At 46.5% G+C, this 22,612-nt stretch overlaps 3 protein-coding genes and 1 non-coding gene across 4 annotated transcripts; 2 read left to right on the top strand and 2 right to left on the bottom strand.

The window, feature by feature from the left end:
- Positions 1–6,780, top strand: LOC119942815 (olfactory receptor 52J3-like). The gene is made up of 3 exons (XM_038763783.1): positions 1–382; positions 5,985–6,544; positions 6,760–6,780. The coding sequence occupies exons 1-3, from the start codon at positions 1–3 to the stop codon at positions 6,778–6,780; spliced, it is 963 nt and encodes a 320-aa protein (XP_038619711.1).
- On the bottom strand, positions 1,004–1,140 carry LOC119924926. Its single transcript, XR_005449604.1, has one exon. It is a non-coding gene; the product is annotated as a small nucleolar RNA SNORA7 (small nucleolar RNA).
- Positions 6,781–14,151: 7,371 nt separating the features above from the next.
- LOC119942805 (olfactory receptor 52K1-like) lies at positions 14,152–15,108 on the bottom strand. Its single transcript, XM_038763772.1, has one exon. It carries the CDS (start codon positions 15,106–15,108, stop codon positions 14,152–14,154), a length of 957 nt encoding a protein of 318 aa, XP_038619700.1.
- Positions 15,109–20,896: 5,788 nt separating this feature from the next.
- Positions 20,897–21,399, top strand: LOC119919941 (NAD-dependent protein deacylase sirtuin-5, mitochondrial-like). The gene has a single exon (XM_038740762.1). It carries the CDS (start codon positions 20,920–20,922, stop codon positions 21,388–21,390), a length of 471 nt encoding a protein of 156 aa, XP_038596690.1. The 5' UTR covers positions 20,897–20,919; the 3' UTR covers positions 21,391–21,399.
- The last annotated feature ends 1,213 nt before the right edge of the window (positions 21,400–22,612 follow it).

The following is a 22,612-nucleotide window of genomic DNA, read 5'->3' as shown; positions in this document are numbered from 1 at the left end:
ATGTTTATGTCCACCAGCACCACCAATGGCTCCATCCTCCAGGTAACTGAGTTCATCCTAATGGGTTTCCCAGGCATTCACAGCTGGCAGCACTGGCTCTCCCTGCCCCTGGCCCTGCTCTACCTCTCGGCCCTCTTGGCCAATGCAATGATCTTGCTCACCATCTGGCAAGAAACGGCTCTGTGCCAGCCAATGTTCTATTTCCTGGCTGTCCTGGCCGTAATGGACATGGATCTGAGCACCACCACCATGCCCAGGATCCTGGCCATGCTTTGGTTCAATGCCCGCACCATCAGCCTCTCAGAATGCTTCTTTCAGATTAATGCTATTCACGTCTTCGTGGGGCTGGAGTCCACCATCTTCCTTTGCATGGCGATGGTAGGTAGGATATGGACCAGGGGTTGACGGTGGGACAGGAGAGAACGAGGCATAGTGAGGAGGTTAGCGGCAGAGGAGAGGCATGTGTGGGCTGGGCTGGAGAAGGAGAGAAGGGAGGTGAGGTAGGAGGGGGCAAGGTGATGGAGAGCTTTGAAGGCAGTAGTCTGGAGCCTTTCCTTCATAAGACGTTGATAGGCTTTTGAGGAGGGGGGGGGTGACATGCCCAGAGCATTTCTGTAGAGAGATAATCCAGGCAGCAGAGTGAAGTATAGACTAAAGTGGGAAGAGACAGGAGGTTGGAAGATCAGAAAGGATGTTGATGTAGTAATCCAGTCAGGATATGATGAGTGATTGTACTAACTTGGTAGGGGTTTGGATGGAGAGGAAAGAGTGGATATTGGTGATGCTGTGAGGGTGAGACCAGCAGGTTTTGGTGATGAATTGGATGTGTGGGGTGAATGAAAGAGCACCCACCTCCATCTGCAATCATTCTGGTACTATAACCATAGAGTTTCTTGGTAAAAATTTGGAAGTGGTTTACCATTGCCTTCCTCCATGCAGTAAACTTGAGCCTCTGCCCTCAACTCTCTCCCATGCTGCTGCTGCCCAGCACAGGTGAGTTTTGACTTGTAGCAGATTGCCTTCCATTCACTAGCACAGCCCAAGCTAGGAATGGAATGAGTATGCCTCTACTTGATTCTCCCTCCCATAGTCGAGGCTGGTAGAGTACTGGAAACTCTCCAGATGCGACCCTGTGAGGGGGATATCATGTATATCACCTGTGATATCACAATGACCATCTGAAATACCACAACGTTCACCTATCAAATACCACTTATGTGTTACCCAGAAATCATCCACAATATTCATTCAATCGTTTTTATTGAGCGCTTACTGTGTGCAGAGCATTGTACTAAGCGCTTGCAATATGGCACACATCCCCTGGGATATACAGTGGTCACCTGCAATCTTAAATACAACCCCTGTGTTATTACATTCATAATCTGCAGTATCACACATGCCCCTGTGATATCACAATAATGATCTGCAATATCACCTAAAACACCTGTGCAATTACATCCATCACCTGAGATAGATATCACATATGTACCCTGCAATATCATATCTTTCAGCCACCTATTTGGATTCAATGTCAACACAGAAACATGATGCCCAGTCTCAGGGAGCTCATTGTCACATGGTCTAGACAGAGTTCGAAGTTCAGAGAGTCTGTTCCTTCTCCATTCCATTACCTTCCTTCTCATCCACCCCCAATTCAGTCCCCCTGCCCACCTCATAGACACCTGTGGGGTTCTTTGTAATGATCATTTGCCCAGCAGCCTACCCAGTGATCTCTAGAAAGGAGCCTGTATTCAGACATTTAACAAGGAACATTGAACAAGGATCTGACAGTGCCCAACTGAGCAGCACCTCACTACCTAGCTGGCTCCTTCAGGGAAACAACAGCTCCCATCGACCAGATCACTGGTCGAAAGCCAGTTGATAGCCCCACTGTGTGGCTCAGGGTCCGGGTGGTTGAGTGAGGCAGCTTAAGGGGGACAGTATCTGATGATTCTGCAAAGGGCCAATACACAGAAAAAGTTGCCACCAGGCTGCCAATTCTGCTCCATTACCAGTCAGGACAACTGCAGCAGGAGGGATTTCAGCGGGAGGGGGCTGCTTGACTGGGACCATGTTAGCGAGGGATGTTGTGGAGTCTCCTTGTGGAATCTTCTACAGGAAACTCCCATCTGGTTTGGCTTGTTGTGCTGCTAGTTGTTGAAGGGAGGAGATGGATGAGGCAACCATAGGAAACACCAGCCTGGCCCAGAGATCAGTGATGAGGGTGGTGAAATTCCCCAGGGGACGTACACCTGTTATTCATTGGCCCCGTCTCCACTGCCCCTTGTCTACGCCTCCCCAGGGCTAAGCACTTCTCTCTGAGTGCCCTGTGGGATGAGAGACCTGGCCAGAGCCCTGGAAGCGTTGGTCTCAAAGGAGCTGCCTACATTATAAAGATCCTTCGCACCAGCTATTTAGTGAGCATTTACTATGTACAGAGCACATAGTGCAGAGTGCTTTGGAGAATACAAGACAATAGAGTGAGTAGACACAATCTCTGTCCTCAAGAAATGGCATAGTATAAGGTTATGTGCATATGAGTTGTAGGGCTGGTGGTGAGTAAAAAAGTGTTTAAGGAGCACAGACCAAAGTGTATAAATGATCCATGTTGAGGAGGACAAATAGGGTAGGGAGATGAGAGGTCAGTCAGAGAAAGATTCTGAGAGGAGATGTGATTTTAGTAGCACTTTAAAGATGGGGAGGGGAATGATCTGGTGAGTATGAAGAGGGAAGGTGTTCCAGCCAGAATGGAAGGTGTGAACCTCGGGAAAGTGGTGAGACAGAGGAGATCCAGGTACAGTGCACAGTGTGGTAACTGGTAAAGTGAAGGGTGTGTGCTAGGTTGCATTGAGATCTGGGGGAAGCTAAGGAGAAAGGGGAGAGCTTATTGAATGCTTCAAGTCCAACGGTGTGGAATTTGTGTTTTGAGGCAGAGTTGCATAATTAACCATTGGAGGTTTAGAGTAGTGGAATGATATGTGCAGAATTATTTTTTATAAAAATGATACTGACAGTAAACTGAAAGATAGCATGGAGTGGGAAGAGACTAGAGGCAGAGGAGTTAGCTAGGAGGCTGATGTAGTGGTCAAGGAGTAGTGCTTAGATTAGCATAGTAGCAGGTTGGATGGAGAGCCAGAGGTGGATTTTAGAGATACAGTGAAGGCAGAAGCAATTTGGTCATATACTGAATATTTGTGTTGAATGAGAGAGATGAGTTGAGGATGATGCCAAGGTTATGGCTTTGTGAGAGAGGGAGGATTGTGGTCTTGGCTACACTGATGGGAAACCCTGGCAAGGGGATGGTTGGGGCTGGAAGATGAAGAGTTTTGTTTTGGACATGTCAAGGTTTAGGCATCTGTGGGACAACAAATACTATCATCATAACCATAAAAGTAGAGATGTTCCGAAGCCAGTAGGAAATGTGAGAATGTATAGAAGGAGAGAAGTTTGGGCTGGACAGATAGATTGGGGAATCATCTCCATAAAGATGATAGTTGAAGCCATGAGAGTGAATTAGTTCTCCAAGGGGGTGGGTGAAAATGGAGAATAGAAGGGGACCCAGCACTGAGCTTAGAGGGATACCTATGGTAAGGGAGCCAGAGGCAGAGCGTGAACCGGTAAAAGAGAATGAGGGAGGGATCAGGGAGATAGAGAGATCCGAGATAGTACACTCTCAGCGAGGCCAAGATTAGATAGTGTTTCCGGTTGAAGAGGGTGGGCCATAATGTTGAAAGCAGCTGAGAGATCTAAGAGGATTAGGATGGGGTAGGGACCAATGGATGTGACAAGAAGGAGGTCACTGGTGACTTTAGAGAAGGCTGTTTCTGTGGAGTGGAGGATACAGAAGTCACATTACAGGGTATCATTTAGAGCATTGAAGGAGGGAAAGTGGAGGCAGCAGGTCTGAGAAACTTGCTAGAGGAGTTTGGAAAGGAATACTAGGAGGGAGATGGGGTGACAACTGCAGGGTGCCATAGGGACAAGGGAGGGATTATTTCGGATAGGGGATGCATGAGCATTTTAAAGGGGAAGGCACCGTTGGAGAATAAGCGAGGAGTTGGAGATTGCAGTCCTGGACAGAATAAGGGAGGTGGCAAGTGTTTTAAAAAGGTGTGAGAGGATGGGATAATAACAAAGAAATAATAATGGCATTTATTAAGCACTTAGTATGTGCTAAACACTGTTTTAAACAGTGAACAATAATGATGGAATTTGTTAAGTGCTTACTATGTGCCAAGCGCTGTTCTAAGTGCTGGGGGGGATACAAGGTAATCAGGTTGTCTCACATGAAGCTCACAGTCTTAACCCCCATTTCACAGATGAGGTAACTGAGGCACAGAGAAGTGAAGTGACTTGCCCAAAGCCACACAACTGACAAGTGGCAGAGCAGGGATTAGAACCCATGACCTCTGACTCCCAAGCCCAGGCTCTTTCCACTGAGCCACACTGCTTCTCTGCTTCTCTATGTGGTCTGCTCTGTCCAGTCATCTCTGTGAACCTTAGGACTGGATTTGAGGGCCAAGAGCCTGCACGAGGGAAGGGATTAAAGGGAATAATTTACAGAATCAGCAAATTGATCAGAATGCCAGAGGAGCAAGTGAGAGTGCAGAACATTGGAAACAGGTGTCAAGTATTTTTGAGTTTTCCAGTAACTGTCTGGAACCATTCCCAGGGTATCAGAAGAAGCCTGGTAGTCTTGACTATTTATCCCATCAGTCACTATCTTTCCAATAGCAGGGAAATCTAAGAGTCTATCCCTGGAGTTGCCAAGGAAAACTGTGTTTCATCTGTCCTTTATCAACTCTGACTGCGTATGACTTGTTAAGCAGCAAATGTTAGGTGGGCAGGGAACATGTCTACCAACTCTGTTATATTATATTCTCCCAAGCTCTGAGTGCAGGACTCTGCACCCATTATGCCATTAATAAATGTGATTGGTTGATTGACTGATGTAGGGCTAAACAGTATTTAAAATGGTCCATATCTCTCCCCAGTCCTCAAGGCTACTGACAGACCACCCAACAGCCCTAACATTTCCCCTATGTATTTCAAACTTTCCCTCTAAAAACCTATCCATGGATCACTCACCCAAGACTTTAACCATTTTTTCTGCAAATGGCTGGAATTTTCAACCTGCTCAACTTCATATGGGCATGAATTTCACTCTCTTAGTGAAGTGTGTGCCTTTGGTTGTTGTTAGATGGTGCTCCCTAACAGGGCTGGGGTGAATCTGCTAGCCACTGCCCAGAGGCAGCAGTACAGTGACTGTAGCCATAAGAGCCTTTTGCTGTGAATATAGTTTGGATGTACCGGAACAGAGATGGGAAAGCTGATTTTCTCTGGAAATCCCACTGACCCCATTCTGTTATATTATTCCAGCCCCTGGCTAAAGACCTGTGGGCAGGGAATATGTCTACCAACTCTGTTATATTCTTCCAAGCTCTTACTGCAGGACTCTGCACCCATTATGCAATTAATAAATGTGATTGGTTGATTGACTGATGTAGGGCTAAACAGTATTTAAAATGGTCCAGATCTATCTCCTAATGGCTAATGCCTTTACCTTTTCTTCTGTTGCCTTACACAGGGTAGGATCCAGTTGTATGTTCTGAAGCTGAGGTCAAGGAGACAGTACATGGCCAACAACATCACAGGACAGCCCCTTTCCTCCTTTTTCCTCATTGGCATTCCTGGGCTGGAAAAGTTTCACCCCTGGCTCAGCATCCCTGTCTTCCTCTTGTACAGCCTGTCGTTGCTGGGGAACTGCCTCATCATCCTCATCATCAGGATGGAGTCAAGCCTCCACCAGCCTATGTACTTCTTCCTCTGTATGCTGGCTCTCAATGACTTGGCTCTCTCCTCTTCCCCAGCTCCCAAGATGCTCAGCATCTTCTGGCTGGATGACCATGACACTGGCTTTGACACCTGCCTGGTCCAGCTGTACTTCATTCACACCTTCTCCATCATTGAGTCGGCCCTCCTAGTGGCCATGGCCTTTGACCGTTATGTGGCCATCTGCCAACCACTGCGCTACACCACCATTTTGACTAACAAGGTGGTGGTACTGATGGGGTTGGTGTCGTCTTTCCGGGCAGCCATCATGGTGTTCCCATGTATTGTCCTTATCAAGCGTCTGACCTTCTGCAACAAGAACATTATTCACCACACATACTGTGAGAACATGGCTGTGGTGAAGCTGGCCTGCTCCAATGCAATCATCAACCGGATCTATGGCATCTGTGTAGCTTTTTCGGTAGTGATGCTAGACGTGGGTCTCATCACCGTGTCCTATGTCAAGATCCTCCAGGCCGTGTTCCGACTCTCCTCCAACAAAGCCCGGACCAAGGCATTGGGAACTTGTGCCGCCCATGTCTGTGCCATCCTAATATCTTATGTGCCTGCCCTCTTCAGCTTCCTGACCCACCGCATTGGCAAAAAGGTGTCCCCATCCATCCACATCATCTTTGCCAGCATCTACCTCCTGGTGCCCCCTGCTGTGAACCCTCTGGTTTACGGGGCCAAGACAAAGCTGATCCGGGACCAGGTGATTTTCATCTTTTTTTCTAACAAGCAGACAGTCTCCAAACAGTAGATCTCAGGCTTTATTTTTCCAGGGCTCCCGGAATTCCTTGATTCGAAACACTATAATTAAACATGCGTGCATATATTTACATGGATAGATATTGGCAAGGTCTTCATGTGCATATTGAGCCTCACCTGTGCATTGCTGCTTGTGAACTGTTTCAATGTTCCATTCAGGTTTTACTGATATCTTCGTGAAGGTTGTATTTTCAGGGCTGCTGCCTCCCTGGTTTTGCTCAGGCTGAATCTAATGAAGAAGGGGCAAATTCAGGTTGCAGAGTGTGGGGAAAGGAAAGCCACAAGCTCCATGGCAACCAGGGACTGAAAGAGCTCGGTTTGCAATAGCAGGTGAGGATATTTCCCTGATGAATTTGCACAAGTGAAAGGACAACTTTCCATCACTCTGGGAGGAAGTGATTTTGACCAGGCTGATGTGGAACCTTTCTGCTAGACCCTGGGACCAGCCATTAAAAACAAAGTAGATGTCCAAATGGCAGAGGGAAGGCCATTTGCACCTACTCACAGCCTCCAGACCAATCAATCAATCACCCACTCTGGGGAGCACTTATGTGCATCAATCAATTAATTAATCAGTGGTATTTATTGAGTACTTAATGTGTGCAGGACTGTACGTAGCATTTTGGTAACTACAAGTATACAAGAAACTGAGAGTCTAAAGGGCTGTAAGTGATCGTCACTTGTCTCCAAAGGGAATGAAACCAAAGAAGAGGAAGGATTCCTGATGATGTCACTAGGGATAAATGAACCCCAGTTTAAGAGTTCATACAGTAGGCACAGGGCAGGTGAAGGTGTAGAAAATCTCAGGAAGGGAAGCATGCCATTAGGGTCATGGTCACCTGCCAAGGATGTTGGAAGAACTGTGGGAAGGTATGTGGAAGGAGAAATATGCAGATGAAAACATGAAGACCCAGCAGAAGCCCAGAAATGGACATAATTGGAAGGTTTATGAAGCAGTCTCTTGCTCATGTAGCCTTTTAGAATGAGAAAGACACTTCCATTTTGATGCTAGATTTAGTTTTCTGCTCTTTTGTACTGATTCAACCTGGTTATCCGATGCAGGTTTTTTGATAGTAATTTAGTTTAGACGTTATTGCTTGAATTACTTTCCTTTAGCTTATGAAAATATGTTTCCTTTCTTTTAAATTACGAGTTCTGGGCACTGTGGCATTTTCAGTCAGTTTTTGAGGTCAAATGACCAGTTTCTAATACCAATTTAGGGGTAATTTACAGCCAGGGTAGGGCCTCTCTTGGGGCCCCACACTAGTGCACTTCGAGATTGCCCCTGAAGTTTGCTGCTTCCATTCTGTGACTACTGGACTTGGAATGCCCTAAAGCCTCAGGAAGCATCTGGTCTTCAGGCAGTCCAGTCCTGTTCCCTAAGGGCTGACTGTAACCTTTCCCTGGGATAACGAGCATCTGAATTTGCAGGTTGTACCCACACAGCTCACTCCAGCACACCCTTCAGTTTTGAACAGATAACCACTATCCTCTTGAACGTTTCAACAGCAGTAGCTAATGGTATTGACACATGTCTACTTGTTTTCTTTTGTTGTCTGTCTCCCTCTTCTAGACTTTGAGCCCATTGTTGGGTAGGGACCATCTCTATATGCTGCCAATTTGTACTTCCCAAGTACTTAGTAGAGTGCTTTGCACACAGTAGGCACTCAATAAATACAACTGAATAAATGAATGAATGAATTGCACTTGTGCCATCCACGGCACTGTGAAGCACCAGTGGAGAGCAGAATAGTTAGTTGGTAAAAACAGCATCGTAGAGTAGATCTAGGAGTAACATCTACTACTTGTTCCTATGTGTCTTAGTGGATAGATCAAGGGTCTGGGAGTCAGAAGGACCTGGCATCTAATCCTGGCTTAACCACATGTCAGCTGTGTGACCTTGGGCAAGTCACATAACTTCTCTGGGCATCAGAGGGATTAAGACTATGAGTCTCAGGTGGGACAGGGACTGTATGTAACCTGATTAACTTGTATCTCCCCCAGGACTTAGAACAGTACTTGGCACATAGTAAGAGCTTAACAAGTACAATAATAATAATAATAATTAAAGCAAGGGTTGTTGGCTCCCCATCTCCTACTAAAATTTCCTCAGGGGCACCTCTATGGACACACTATCATCAGGTCACTCAATCAATCGTACTTATTGAACACTTATTTGTGCAGAGCACTGTACTAAGCACTCGGGAGAGTACAATATAACAGAGTTGGTAGACATGTTCCCAGCCCACAATGAGCTTCTTTGTTGTCCTTCCCTGGAAGGTCACCTATTGATCTTCAGGCTTCCTCACTAACTTCCATTTCCTAGTGGTATTCTCCTCCAGAGCCTGGAAGGAATTCACTCTCCTCCTGGCTCCAGGGTTTCTTACCTTTTTTCCAGGCCTTTATTTCTTGTCTAGCCTCTGTGATTGGCTAAGCTCCAGCTCATATCACCAGGCAAGAGATTGACATCCCTTGAGAAAGAGCTTTCCTTCTGACAGGAATTTTTTTTCATGGTATTTTAATGGCATGTTAAGTGCCAGGCACTGTACTAATCACTGTACTGTGTGCCAGGCACTGTACTAAGCATGAGGGTAGATGTGAGATCGGGACACAATCCGTATCCTAAGTGGGACTCACAGACAATTCCAGTTTTACAGCTGAGGTAACTGAGGCACAGATAAGTTCTGGGACTTGTCCAGGATCACAGAGCCGACAAGAGGCAGAGCTGGGATTAGAAGCCATGTCCTTTTGGATCCCAGGCCTGTGTGCTTTCCACTAGGCCTCCCTATGGAGTGAGCTGTTTCTCTATTCTAGAAGCTTCTGGTACTTTCCTCCTGATTTCTATGGATTCAGCCTGCTGGGCTGCCACAGCCACCTTCCCATATTAGAATTACCCATCTGTGGGGCTGATTAGGATTCAAAAAACTGATTTACTGCCCGCTGCAAAGAGTTTGTTAGCAGAACCCAACCTTATTCCAGAAAGAGGCTGGAAGTTAACTCATGAGATGATGGTAGTAATTTACCTGAGTAATCTTGGGAAACATTCCTTTTTTTAAATGGTATTTGTTAAGTTGCTTACTATGTGCCAGTCACTGTCCTAAGTGCTGGGTTAGATACAAGCTAATCAAGTTGGATACAGTCCATATCCTACATAGGGCTCACAGTAGTGCTTTGCACAAAGTAAGTGGTCAATAAAGGCCATCATTATTATTATTAATCCCCATTTACAGATGAGGTGACCGAGGCACAGTGAGGTTAAATGACTTGCCCAAGGGGACACAGCAGACAAGTGGCAGAGGCAGGATTAGAGCCCAGAGTCTTCTGACTCCGAGGCCCATGCCCTATTCACTAGGCCACATTGGCTTTAAAGGTCTCCATCACCATGTCCTCTCCTATCTCATCTTGCTTCTCTCCTTCTACAACCCAGCCCACATACTTTGCTCCTCTGGTGCTGACCTTCTCACTGTGCCTCGATCTCACCTGTCTTGCTGCCAACCCCTGACCCACATCCTGACTCTGGCCTGGAATGCCCTCCCTCCACAAATCTGCCAGACGATTACTCTCTCCCTCTTCAAAGCTTTATTAAAGACACATCTCACCCAAGAGGCCTTACCAGCCCCACTTTTCCTCATCTTCCACTCCCTTCTGTGTTGCCCTGACTTGCTTCCTTTGCTCTTTCCCCACACAGCGCCCTTGTGCTTATGTATATATCTGTCATTTTATTTATTTGCATTGAAATCTGTTTGTACTGATGTCTGTCTCCACCCCTCTAGACTGTGAGCTCATTCTGTGGGCAGGGATTATCACTGTTCACTGTTGTACTTTCCCAAACAGTACAGTGTCCTGCACACAGTAAGCACTTAATAAATATGATTGAATGAATGCATCCTATAGGAGTGAGAAAAGCTGAGAATCTCAAGATGCTGATAAATAGAATATTTGAGTTGGAGAAAATTTTTGACTGTTCCAAGAGGTCGAAACCTGAAACAAGTGAGCACTTTGAGGAATTTAGCAAGAGGATTTCCAGTGTACAGTCCACCGTCATCAATCAATCAATCAGTTGTAGCAGAAGTGTTGGAATCCTCTTTCCTACCTAACTTTCTCAACAAAACCTAACTTTCTCATCTTCCCCATTCCTCAAAATGTAATCTTGGCTTTATCCTTAACTCCTCCCTTTCTTCTGACCCCTCTCCCCTTCCCGCTCCTGCCATTTAGTTGGTTAACAATTCCTTTTGATTCTTCTTCCCCAACTTTTCTAGAATCCCACCTGTTCCTTTCTACCCATTACCCATATTAAATGCCACTATAATAATAATAATAATAATTATTATTATTATTATTATTATTATCATTATTATTACCCAATCTGCCACTATTGTTGTCCAGGAACTTATCCTATCCTGGTTTGATGATGATGATGATGATAATGATGGTATTTGTTAAGCACTTACTATGTGCCAAACACTGTTCTAAGGTCTGGGGTAGATACAAGGTAATCAAGTTGCCCCATGTGGGGTTGACAGTCTTAATCCCCCTTTTACAGATGAGGTAACTGAGGCATAGAGAAATTAACTGACTTGCCCAAAGTCACACAGCTGACAAGTAGTGGGGCTGGGAGAAGAACCCATGATCTCTGACTCTCAAGCCTGCGCTCTTTCCACTAAGACATGCTGCTTCTTCTGGTTTGACTACAGCATCAGCCTCCTCACCGATCTCCCTGTCTCCTGTCTCTCCCCACTACAGGCCACATTTCTCTCTACTACCCTGATCATTTCTCTCAAAGATCTGTTCTGACTTCCATGAGGAGTGTAGCATAGGAAACACCTCAACGAGCAGCTCACTACAGTCCAAAAGCCTTTATTACCACTCTCTCCCAAGAGGTGACAGCATATTTATACAGGCCCAGGTACTGCCAGTCACTCAGTCAGTCAGCCAGTCAATCGCATTTATTGAGCACTTACTGTGTTCAGAGCCCTCTACTAAGTGCTTGGGAGAGTACAATATAACAGATACATTCCCTGCTCACAACGAGCTTACAGTCTAGGGAGGGAGACAGACATTATATAAATAAATTACAGAGCACATGTTGACTACAAATTTGGGCTTTTATTTCTTTGACCACTGACATATTCCCCCAGATTCTCATGGTGCAAATCTTCCATGGCCTTTGATGGCTGCTGGGTCATCAATCTGTTCCCAGTCAATCAGTACTGGCTGCCATTACAGTTCATACCTTCGGGTGAGGTGGATGGGACCTGCCATCCTTTGTTTGCTGGCTCCATGTGGCCGGGTCACAGGGCTCGAATGCTGGGTGAAGGAAGGCGAGGTAACAGGGTTGGACCTCTGCCAGGGTCCAGAGAACAGGGGGTTGGAGTGCAGGTCCCCACCACCATGGGGCTGACCGCTGGGGAGCCGGAGGGGACCACGGGGAAGGGTTGGGTCAAGCTCCACCTTCTGCTTAACTACAGAATGTCTGGGGCAGGGAAGAAGAATAATAGTAATTATGGTATTTCCTTAGCACGGACTACATGCCAAACACTCTACTAAGCACTGGGGTGGAAACAAACAAATAGGGTTAGACACAGTCCCTGTCCTAAGTAGGGCTCACAGACACAATCTCCATTTTAGACTGTGAGCCCAATGTTGGGTAGGGACTGTCTCTATATGTTGCCAATTTGTACTTCCCAAGCGCTTAGTACAGTGCTCTGCACATTGTAAGCACTCAATAAATATGATTGATTGATTGATTTTACAGATGAGGCAACTGAGGCACAGCAAAGTGTAATGACTTGCCCGAGGTCACACAGCAGACAAGTGGTGGAACTGGAATGAGAACCCATGACCTTCTGACTCCCACTCCTGTGCTCTAGCCTCTATGCAACACTGGTTCTCATAAAGTGGGAGAAGTGGGTGAAGGAGAGCTGGAAACAGGGGTCTGATCTTTAAGTAGAGCAGGGAGAGATATCAACTCAGCAGCAGAAGCAGCAGCAACCCAAACTTTCCGCATGATATGTGCCCCCACCATCACTCCCACCCATGTCCCAGAACCAGCACCATCCACCCGTACACCACTGTCTGCATCCTGGCACTTGCAGGAAACAAGTCATCATCTGCCCTCTCACTCCCTTAGCTGATGCCCCTCACCTGCATCCCAGGAAAGCTGAAATTCTCTGCTCCACCCCCTCACCCCCAGGATGCTATAGGGATGCTCCCATTGGGATCTATCTTCCTGGCTACAGGCTAGACCCAGAATTACCACTATCTTAAGACATGATTTGGCAATGGGAATGGTCTCTACCTCAAGTTTGGGGGTGAGGGGTAGGAGCCAGATTAGGGAAATGGGAAATGAGGAGAGGGAGAGGGAAAAGAGAAAACAGGGAGGGTAAGAGAGGTATAGCATAGGCATGGCAGAAGGGGTAACTAACTGCCTGCCTATCGTGAGCAGCCCAGGGCCTAAAAGAAATGAAACCAGCCCAGTGGAAATCAGTGAGGAATGGTAGTGAAAGAAGTCCAACGATCTGCCCAGCTGCCTGCTGTGGGGTGGGATCTCCGGAGAGTGGAGGCAAAGTCCGAAGAGACAGTAGACTGAGAACTGAGACTCACATTGCAGCCTCCACCTGCAGCTGTTCCAGCCTCTCAGTTCAGGGGTGGGAAAATAGGGAGGAATGAGTAGGGGTATGGGAAGGAGGATTTAGGGGACTGTGAGGCTTGAAGAAGTTGTCAGGGTGCTCAAATCAGGCAGAGACAATGTGCCCCAGTGTGACCTGGGAGGCAGCCACAGGAAGCAGAATGGGAGGGGGAAGTCCTGGTCTTTCTTCTATGCCCCATCCTTCTTTCAACCTAGCTATGCCTAATGAATTTTAGTGTCTGTCACCCCCCTATAGACTGCAAGCTCCTTGTGGGCAGGGAATGTGATTACCAACTCTGTTGTATTCACCCAAGCTCTTACTTCAGTGTTCTGCACCCAGTAGTGCTTAATCATTACCACTGATTGATTAATTGCTGATGTTCATAACAGCAACTGTGGTGAATAATGATTGACTGGTCTGGAGGCTGTGAGGGTGCAAATGGCCTTCCCTCTGCCATTTGGTCATTTTGTTTTTAACGGGCTGGTCCCAGGCCTTTGCAGAAAGGTTCCACATCAGCCAGGTCAAAATCAATTTCTCCTACATTGATGAAAGCTTGTCCCTTCACTAGTGCAAATTCATCAGGAAAATATCCTCACCTTCTCCTGCAAACCCAGCTTCCGCAGTCCCTGGTTCCCATGGAATTTCTGCCCTTCCTGACCTGCACTCTTCATCCTGAATTTGTCCCTTCTTCATTAGATTCAACCCCGAGTAATAACCAGAGAGGCAGCATCTCTGACCATACAACCCCCACAAAAGTGTCAGTAAAATCTGAACAATTCACAAGTAGCAATGTACAGGTGAGGCTCAATATAAACATGAAGCCCTTACCAATATCTACCCATGCATACATATGCATGCATGTTTAGTTATAGTGTTTGGAGACAAGCAATGCTGGGTGCCCTGGAAAAACAAAGACCGAGATCTACTGTTTGGAGACTGTCGCCTTGTTAGAAAAAAAGACAAAAATCACCCGGTCCCTGATCTGCTTTGTCTTGGCCCCGTAGACCAGAGGGTTCACTGCAAGGGGAACCAGGACGTAGATGCTGGAAAAGACGATGTGGATGGATGGCGACACCTTTGTGCTAATGCGGTGGGTCAGGAAGCTGAAAAGGGCAGGCACATAAATTGTTAGGAAGGCACAGACATGGGCAGCACAAGTTCTCAATGCTTTGGACTGGGCTTTGTTCGAGGAGAGCCGGAAAACAGCCTGAAGGATCCAGACATAGGTCATGGTGATGAGACCCACCTCTAGTGCCACTACAAAAAGAGCTATACTGATGCCATAGATCCGGTTGATGATTGCTTTGGAGCAGGCCAGCTTCACCACAGCCATGTGCTCACAGTACACATGGTGGATAACATTATGGGTGCCGAAGGTCAGATGCCTGATAAGGACAATACATGGGAACACCATGATGGCTGCCCGGACAGATACCACCAACCCCATCAATACCACCACCTTGTTAGTCAAAATGGTGGTGTTGCGCAGTGGTTGGCAGATGGCCACATAATGGTCAAAGGCCATGGCCACTAGGAGGGCCGACTCAATGATGGAGAAGGTGTGAATGAAGTACAGCTGAACCAGGCAGGTATCAAAACCAATGTCATGGTTATCCAGCCAGAAGATGCTGAGCATCTTGGGAGCTGGGGAAGAGGAGAGAGCCAAGTCATTGAGAGCCAGCATACAGAGGAAGAAGTACATAGGCTGGTGGAGGCTTGACTCCATCCTGATGATGAGGATGATGAGGCAGTTCCCCAACAATGACAGGCTGTACAAGAGGAAGACAGGGATGCTGAGCCAGGGGTGAAACTTTTCCAGCCCAGGAATGCCAATGAGGAAGAAGGATGATAGGGGCTGTCCTGTGGTGTTGCCAGCCATAGTGATGTGTCCCGGACCTCAGTTTCAGATCATATTACCTGATCCTGGCCTATGTATGACAACAGAAGAGAAGGTAAAGCCATTATGTGCCAGGCATTGTACTTAGCTCTGGGGTAGGAATAAAGCTGTCAGGTTGGGCACAGTCCCTGTCTCCCATGGGGCTTACAGTCTTAATCCCCATTCTACAGAAGAGACAACTGAGGCACAGAGAAGTTAAGTAATAATAATAATTGTGGTATTTGTTAAGCACTTACTATGGGCCAATCAATCAATCAATCATATTTATTGAGTGTTTACTGTGTGTACAGCATTGTACTAAGTACTTTGGAGAGTAAACTATAACAACAAACACACATTCCTACCCACAACAAGCTCAATGTCAAGAGAGGGAGACATAAATAAATAGATAGATAATTAAATAAATAAATAAATAAATACTCTCTCTCTCTCTCTCTCTCTCTCTATATATATATACTATAATATATATTATATATATATGGATAAATACATATGTACTGTGGGGATGGGAGGGAGGATGAATGAAGGAGCAAGGAAGAGTGCACAGAAAGGGGTGGGAGAAAAGGAGAGGAGGGCTTAGTCAGAGAAAGAATCTTGGAGGAGATGTGTCTTCAATAGGTTTTGAAGTGGGGGAGAGCAATTATCTGTCTGATATGAGAAGGGAGGGCATTCCAGGCCAGAGGTTGGATATGGGCGAGAGGTAGGAGGTGAGGTAGATGAGATTGAGGTACAGTGAGAAGGTTAGAATTAGAGGAACAAAGTGTGAGGGCTGGGTTGTAGTAGGAGAGTAGCGAGGTGAGGTAGGAGAGGACAAAGGGCTTAAGTGTTTTAAAGCCAATGGTGAGCAGTTTTTGTTTGATGTGGAGGTGGATGGGCAATCACTGGCGTTTCTTGAGGAGGGCGAAAACATGGTCCGAACGTTTTGAAGGAAAAAGATTCCGGCAGCAGCTGGAGTGGGGAGAGACAGGAGGCAGGGAGGTCAGCAGTTAGGCTGATACAATAGTCAAGGTGGACTAGGATAAGTGCTTGTATTATCGTGGTGGCAGTTTGGATGAAGAGGAAGAGGAGGATTTTGGTGATGTGGGTGGATTTTGGCGATGTACTACAAGCACTACTAGACTTGGATACAAGCAAATCGGGTTGGACAATCCCCGTCCCACGTGGGGCTCACAGTCTTAATCCTCATTTTACAGATGAGCTAACTGAGGCACAGAGAAGTTAAGTGATTTGCCCAACGTCACACAGCAGACAAGTGGCAGAGCTGGGATTAGAACCCAGGTCTCCCTGACTCACAGGCTTGTGCTTGATCCACTTGGCCATGCTGCTTCTCTGCTTGCAAAATGGGGTGGCCCTATGGTGAATTGAAGGTGTGATAGGATGGAATGATGGGTGGAGAAAGGCTGGGGAGGAGTATTTAATAATTATTTTCTTCTCCCATTTTCAATTATATGGAAATTAATTTATAGAAGCTGCCCTCCTTTAAATTATGTCTATCATCTTTTTCTGGGAGCCAACTCTCAGTCCTCCTCCCAGGCAACACAGGCAAGGAACAGACAAGACTCCCAAGAAGCCACAGAAGCTGTGCTTTGGTTTTCCTTCCTGCTTCCTCCTAACCTCTTAGCTGCCTTTAACACTGTGGACCATCCTCCTTTCCTTGAAACTATATCCAACCTTGGCTTCACTGACACTGTCCTTTCCTGGTTCTCCTCCTTTCTCTCTGACCGCTTCTTCTCGGTCTCTTTTGCAGGATCCTCCTCTGCTTCCCCCCCTCTGATAGTGAGAGTCCTTCAAGGCTCAATTCTGGGTCCCCATCTATTCTCCATCCCCACCCACTCCCTCGGAGAACTCATTCACAACCACAGTTTCAATTACCATCTCTATGTGGATGATTCCCTCTAGACTGTAAGCTTGTTGTGGGCAGGGAATGTATCTGTTATATTGTGCTGTCCCAAGAACTTATTAAAGTGCTCTGCACACAGTAAGTGCTCAATAAATACAATTGATTCCCAAATCTACATCACTAACCCGGGTCTTTCTCCTTTTCTGCAGTCTCATATTTCCTTCTGCCTTTGGGACATCACCACCTGGATGTCCCACCCAGACCTCAAACTAAAGATGTCCAAAACAGAACAACTTATCTTCCCACCCAAGCACTGCCCTCCTCTTGTCTTTCCCATTACTATAGATATCACTATCCTCCCTACCTCACAAGCCCATAACCTTGGTGTTGTTGACTCATCTCTCTCATCCAACTCATATATTCAATCTGACACCAAATCCTATTGATTCTACCTTCACACCATCACCAAAATCCACCTTTTCCTCCTCACCTAAACTGCCTTTATGTTAATCCAAACATTTATCCTATCCTGCCTTGACTACTGCATCTGCCCCCTCACTGACCTTCTTGCCTCCCGTCTCTCCCACTTCCTGTCCAACTTCACTCTGCTGCATGAATCATTTTACTAAAAAATTCAGTCCATGTCCATGTCACCCCCTCAAGAACCTCCAGTGGCTGCCCATCCACCTCCACATGAAACAGAAACTCCTTACCATAAGCTTTAAAGGACTCATTTAGCTCAGCCCCTCCTATATTACCTCACTGATTTCCTACTACAGCCCTGCCCACACATGTCACTCCTCTAGTGCTAGTTTCCTCAATCTCGTGTATCTCAATATCTACCCTTTTTCCATGTTCTCCTTCTAGCTTGGAACTCCCTCCCCCTCACATTCGACCATAACTCTTCCCACCTTCAAAGCCTTATTGAGGTTACAGCATGGCATAGTGGATAAAGCATGGGCCTAGGTGTCAGAAGGTCATGGATCCTAATCCCAGATCTGCCAATTGTCTGCTGTGTGGCCATGGGTGAGCCACTTCACTTCTCTGTGCCTCAGTTACCTCATCTGTAAAGATTGCGAACCCCATGTGGGACAAGGACTGTACCTAACTTGATTTCCTTGTATCCACTTCAGTGATTAGTACAGTGCCTGGCACATAGTAAGCACTTAACAAATGCCACAATTACTATTATTATCTCTTCCAAATCCTTTCCTGATTAAGCCCTCTTTCCCTGGCTCCCTCTCCCTTCTCCATCACTTGTATCTATGCACTTGTATCTATATGACCTTTGGACATTTGGTACTTGCCCCCCACCTCAGCCCCACAAGAACTATGTACATATTTATCAATTATATATATATTATTTATTTATTCATTTATTTATTTATTTAGTTAGTTAGTTATATCATTGTCTCTCTCTTTTTCTCCCTCTAGACTGTGAACTTATTGTGGGCAGAGAACATGTCTACCAACTCTGTAGACAGAGAAGCAGCGTGGATCAGTGGAAAAAGCACGGGCTTTGGAGTCAGAGGTCATGGGTTCAAATCCCACTCTGCCACATGTCTGCTGTGTGACCTTGGGCAACTCACTTCACTTCTCTGAGCCTCAGTTACCTCATCTGTAAAATGGGGATGAAGACTGTGAACCCCTCATGGGACAACCTGATCACTTTGTATTCCCCCCAGCGCTTAGAACAGTGCTTTGCACATAGTAAGCACTTAACAAATGCCAACATCATTATTATTATCATTATTATTATTATTATTATTATATTGTAGTAATAATAATAATAATAATGGAACTTGTTGAGCACTTACTATGTGCCAGGCACTGTACTAAGCACTAGGGTAGATACAAGCAAATTAGATTAGACACAGTCCCTGTCCCACATGAGGCTCACAGTCTCAATCCCCATTTTACAGATGAGGTAACTGGTCACACAGCAGACAAGTGGTGGAGCCAGGATTAGAACTCCCAGGCCTGTTCTCTAATCACCATGCCATGCTTCTTCTCCCAAGTACTCTCCCAAGTGCTCAGTACAGTGCTCAGTACACAATAAGTGCTCAATCTATCTATCTATCCCAAACAGAGAGTAGCATAGATGTCATAAATGTTAAATATGGCAACCTGAGGGGTGCTTACCAAGCTAGAAGAAAAATTGCCCAGCAGTGGGAGGCTTTAAAACTTATCTCATATCACCTGAAAAGACTTGGAGGTAAGGTGGGTGGAGGAAGAGTGGGGAAGAGTATTTAAGAATACTTAAATAATTCTCTTTTTCCAGTTCCAATTGTATAGAAATTAATTAATAGAAGACCACCCTTCTTTTGGCCATTTTTCAATATCTCTCTGACATGCGTCAGTCAATTATCAATTTTAATTTAATTCCCACTATGTGCTGAGTACTGTAGGAGGCTCTGAAGAGGATAGCTGCAAAATTCATTCTTTCATTCAATTGTATTTATTGAGTGCTTACTGTGTGCAGAGCACTGTACTAAGCTCTTGGGAGAGTACAATATAACAATAAACAGACACAAACCCTGCCCTCATTAAGCTTACAGTCTATCACCCCACCTAATCAATATGAATTGAAGCAGTGTTGTCTAGTGGAAAGTGCCACGGGCATGGTAGTCAGAGGATGTGGTTTCTAATCCCGGCTCCACCACATGTCTGCTGTGTGACCTTGGGCAAATCACTACATTTCTTTGTGCCTAATTTACCTCATCTGTAAAATGGGGATTAAGACTGTGAGCCCCAACTGGGACAGGAACTGTGTCCAACCTGATTACCCGCCTGCTGTTGGGTAGGGACAGTCTCTATATGTTGCCAACTTGCACTTCCCAAGTGCTTAGTACAGTGCTCTGCACACAGTAAGTGCTCAGTAAATATGATTGAATGAATGAATTACCTTGTATCTACCTGAGTGCTTAGAGCAGTGCTTGGCACACGGTAGGTGCTTAACAAATATCATAATTATTATTATTATTAGCCCATATTTTCAGATCTGTTCTTTATTTTGACCATCCACTCTCATGCCTGATTTCTCTTTTAAAACCAACTTGGGCATCTACAAATAGAGCTGTTCCTACATTGTGATAAAGTGGGAGAAAAAGGAACATTACCGTCCTTTCATTTTACCAGGAAAAGATGTCTTTGATAAACCCTTGTTTTAATCATAAATGTTGAGGATATAGGGTAGTGAATAGGAAACAAAATTGACAAGCCCTGGGCCATCAGTTGACAAGCTCTGCCCGGTATTGTATTGGGAAGTGAAGGTGCTTTTCTCCCAGGGCCAAAGGGCAACAACAGGCAAGCCACACCCAACTTTGGGCCCCTCCTGGTTGCCAACATCCTACTCCACAGTCCATTCCCACTCTGGGCCACTGGAGATTTAGGGTGAAGATGGGGGGCCTGAGACCCAGGAACCTCCCCAAACTGTTCTCTTCCCAGATCCAAAACACCAACCATGCCCTCCGTCATTCCCTATTCCAACCATCCCACTCAGGTTGCTGTGGATAGGGTAAACATGGAATCAGTTTCTACCACATCCCATGCACCAGGGAAAAGATTCATCCACTTCAATGCTTGAGGGCCAGATTTCAAGAGCGATGTTACCCAGGACCCTCTCCCTTGGGCGTGTGGTTGTGCTGGGCAGGAAGGCCCTGTTTACAAGGCACATTATCATTGGCCAGCTCCTTGGAGGCTCCCAGCAGCCCCAAGGCCCAGCCTGCCCTCCCCCTGCAGCTACACAGTGACTCCCTCCTGCCCTTCCTCACAACAAATGCACAGAGCACTACAGCTTCAGCCCTGATGGAGCCCAAAGGATGAGCTGGATTCCAGTTGTAGCCCCCTGTCAGAGAGAAGCCCCAGCCCATCTGCACTCCACTGGTGAGTACGTCAGTGCAGGCAGTCTTGGCCTGGGGAGGACTTCTAAGAAATTGAAGATCCGCAGAGGAATGGCCCGTCCCAGTTCAAGTATGGCAGATTTCCGAGAAGCTTTTGCAAAGGCAAAGCACGTGGCTATTATTACAGGGGCTGGGGTCAGTGCCGTGAGTGGAGTTCCAACTTTCAGGGGAGCTGGCGGATTCTGGAGGAAATGGCAAGCCCAGGACCTGGCCACCCCCTTGGCCTTCGCCAAAAACGCCTCCCGGGTGTGGGAGTTCTACCACTACCGGCGGGAGGTGATGCTGAGCAAGCACCCGAACCCGGCGCACCTGGCCATCGCGGAGTGCGAGGCCTGGCTCGGCAAGCAGGGGCGGCGCGTCGTGGTCATCACCCAGAACATCGACGAGCTGCACCGCAGGGCGGGCACCGAGAACCTCCTGGAAATTCACGGGAGCTTATTCAAAACCCGATGCACCAGCTGCGGGAACGTGGCCGAGAATTACAAAAGTCCAATATGCCCGGCTTTAGCAGGAAAAGGATGAGGAAACTGAGGCCCAGAGAAGTGAAGTGACTTGCCCAAAGTCACACAGCTGTCAAGTGGCGGAGCCGGGATTTGAACCCATGACCTCTCCCCCTCGTCCCCCTCTCCATCCCCCCATCTTACCTCCTTCCCTTCCCCACAGCACCTGTATATATGTTTGTACATATTTATTCCTCTATTTATTTTATTTGTACATATCTATTCTATTTATTTTATTTTGTCAGTATGTTTGGTTTGTTCTCTGTCTCCCCCTTTTAGACTGTGAGCCCACTGTTGGGTAGGGACTGTCTCTATATGTTGCCAATTTGTACTTCCCAAGCGCTTAGTACAGTGCTCTGCACATAGTAAGCGCTCAATAAATACGATTGATGATGATGATGATGACTGGTTGTGAGAAGCAGAATTTCATTCATTCATTGATTCATTCAATCGTATTTCTTGAGCGCTTACTGTGTGCAGAGCACTGTACTAAGCGCTTGGGAAGCACAGGTTGGCAATATATAGAGACGGTCCCTACCCAACAGTGGGCTCACAGTCTAGAAGGGGGAGACAGAGAACAAAACTAAACATATTAACAAAATAAAATAAATAGAATATGTACAAGTAAAATGAATAAATAGAGTAATAAATGCGTACAAACATATATATATATATGCAGGTGCTGTGGGGAAGGGAAGGAGGTAAGGCAAGGGGGATGGAGAGGGGAAGGAGGGGGAGAGGAAGGAGGGGGCTCAGTCTGGGAAGGTCTCTTGGAGGAGGTGAGCGCTCAGTAGGGCCTTGAAGGGAGGAAGAGAGCTAGCTTGGCAGAAGCGCTTAGTACAGTGCTCTGCACACAGTAAGCACTCAATAAATACGATTGATGATGATGATGTGGGGAGTGAGGGCATTCCAGGCCAGGGGAATTATGTGGGCCGCGGGTCGACGGTGGGACAGGTGAGAACGAGGCACAGTGAGGAGATTAGCGGCAGAGGAGTGGAGGGTGCAGGCTGGGCTGTAGAAGGAGAGAAGGGAGGTGAGGTAGGAGGGGGCGAGGTGATGGAGAGCCTTGAAGCCAAGGGTGAGGAGTTTCTGCCTGATGCGCAGGTTGATTGGTAAGCACTGGAGATTTTTGAGGAGGGGAGTAACATGCCCAGAGCTTTTCTGGACAAAGACAATCTGGGCAGCGGCGTGAAGTATGGATTGAAGTGGGGAGAGACAGGAGGATGGGAGATCGGAGAGGAGGC

The sequence above is a fragment of the Tachyglossus aculeatus genome, chromosome 2, assembly GCF_015852505.1.
Source record: "Tachyglossus aculeatus isolate mTacAcu1 chromosome 2, mTacAcu1.pri, whole genome shotgun sequence".
Lineage (NCBI taxonomy): Eukaryota > Metazoa > Chordata > Mammalia > Monotremata > Tachyglossidae > Tachyglossus > Tachyglossus aculeatus.
Note: the sequence above shows the minus strand (reverse complement) of the source record. Positions and strands in the feature narration are given on the sequence as shown.

Coding starts and splice junctions, on each gene's coding strand:
- LOC119942805 (XM_038763772.1), bottom strand. CDS start 15,108: ATGGCTGGCAACACCACAGGACAGCCCCTATCATCCTTCTTCCTCATT.
- LOC119919941 (XM_038740762.1), top strand. CDS start 20,920: ATGGCCCGTCCCAGTTCAAGTATGGCAGATTTCCGAGAAGCTTTTGCA.
- LOC119942815 (XM_038763783.1), top strand. CDS start 1: ATGTTTATGTCCACCAGCACCACCAATGGCTCCATCCTCCAGGTAACT. Junction 383..5,984: donor CCTTTGCATGGCGATGGTAG/GTAGGATATGGA, acceptor CGGCCCTCCTAG/TGGCCATGGCCTTTGACCGT. Junction 6,545..6,759: donor CAAAGCTGATCCGGGACCAG/GTGATTTTCATC, acceptor TGTTCCATTCAG/GTTTTACTGATATCTTCGTG.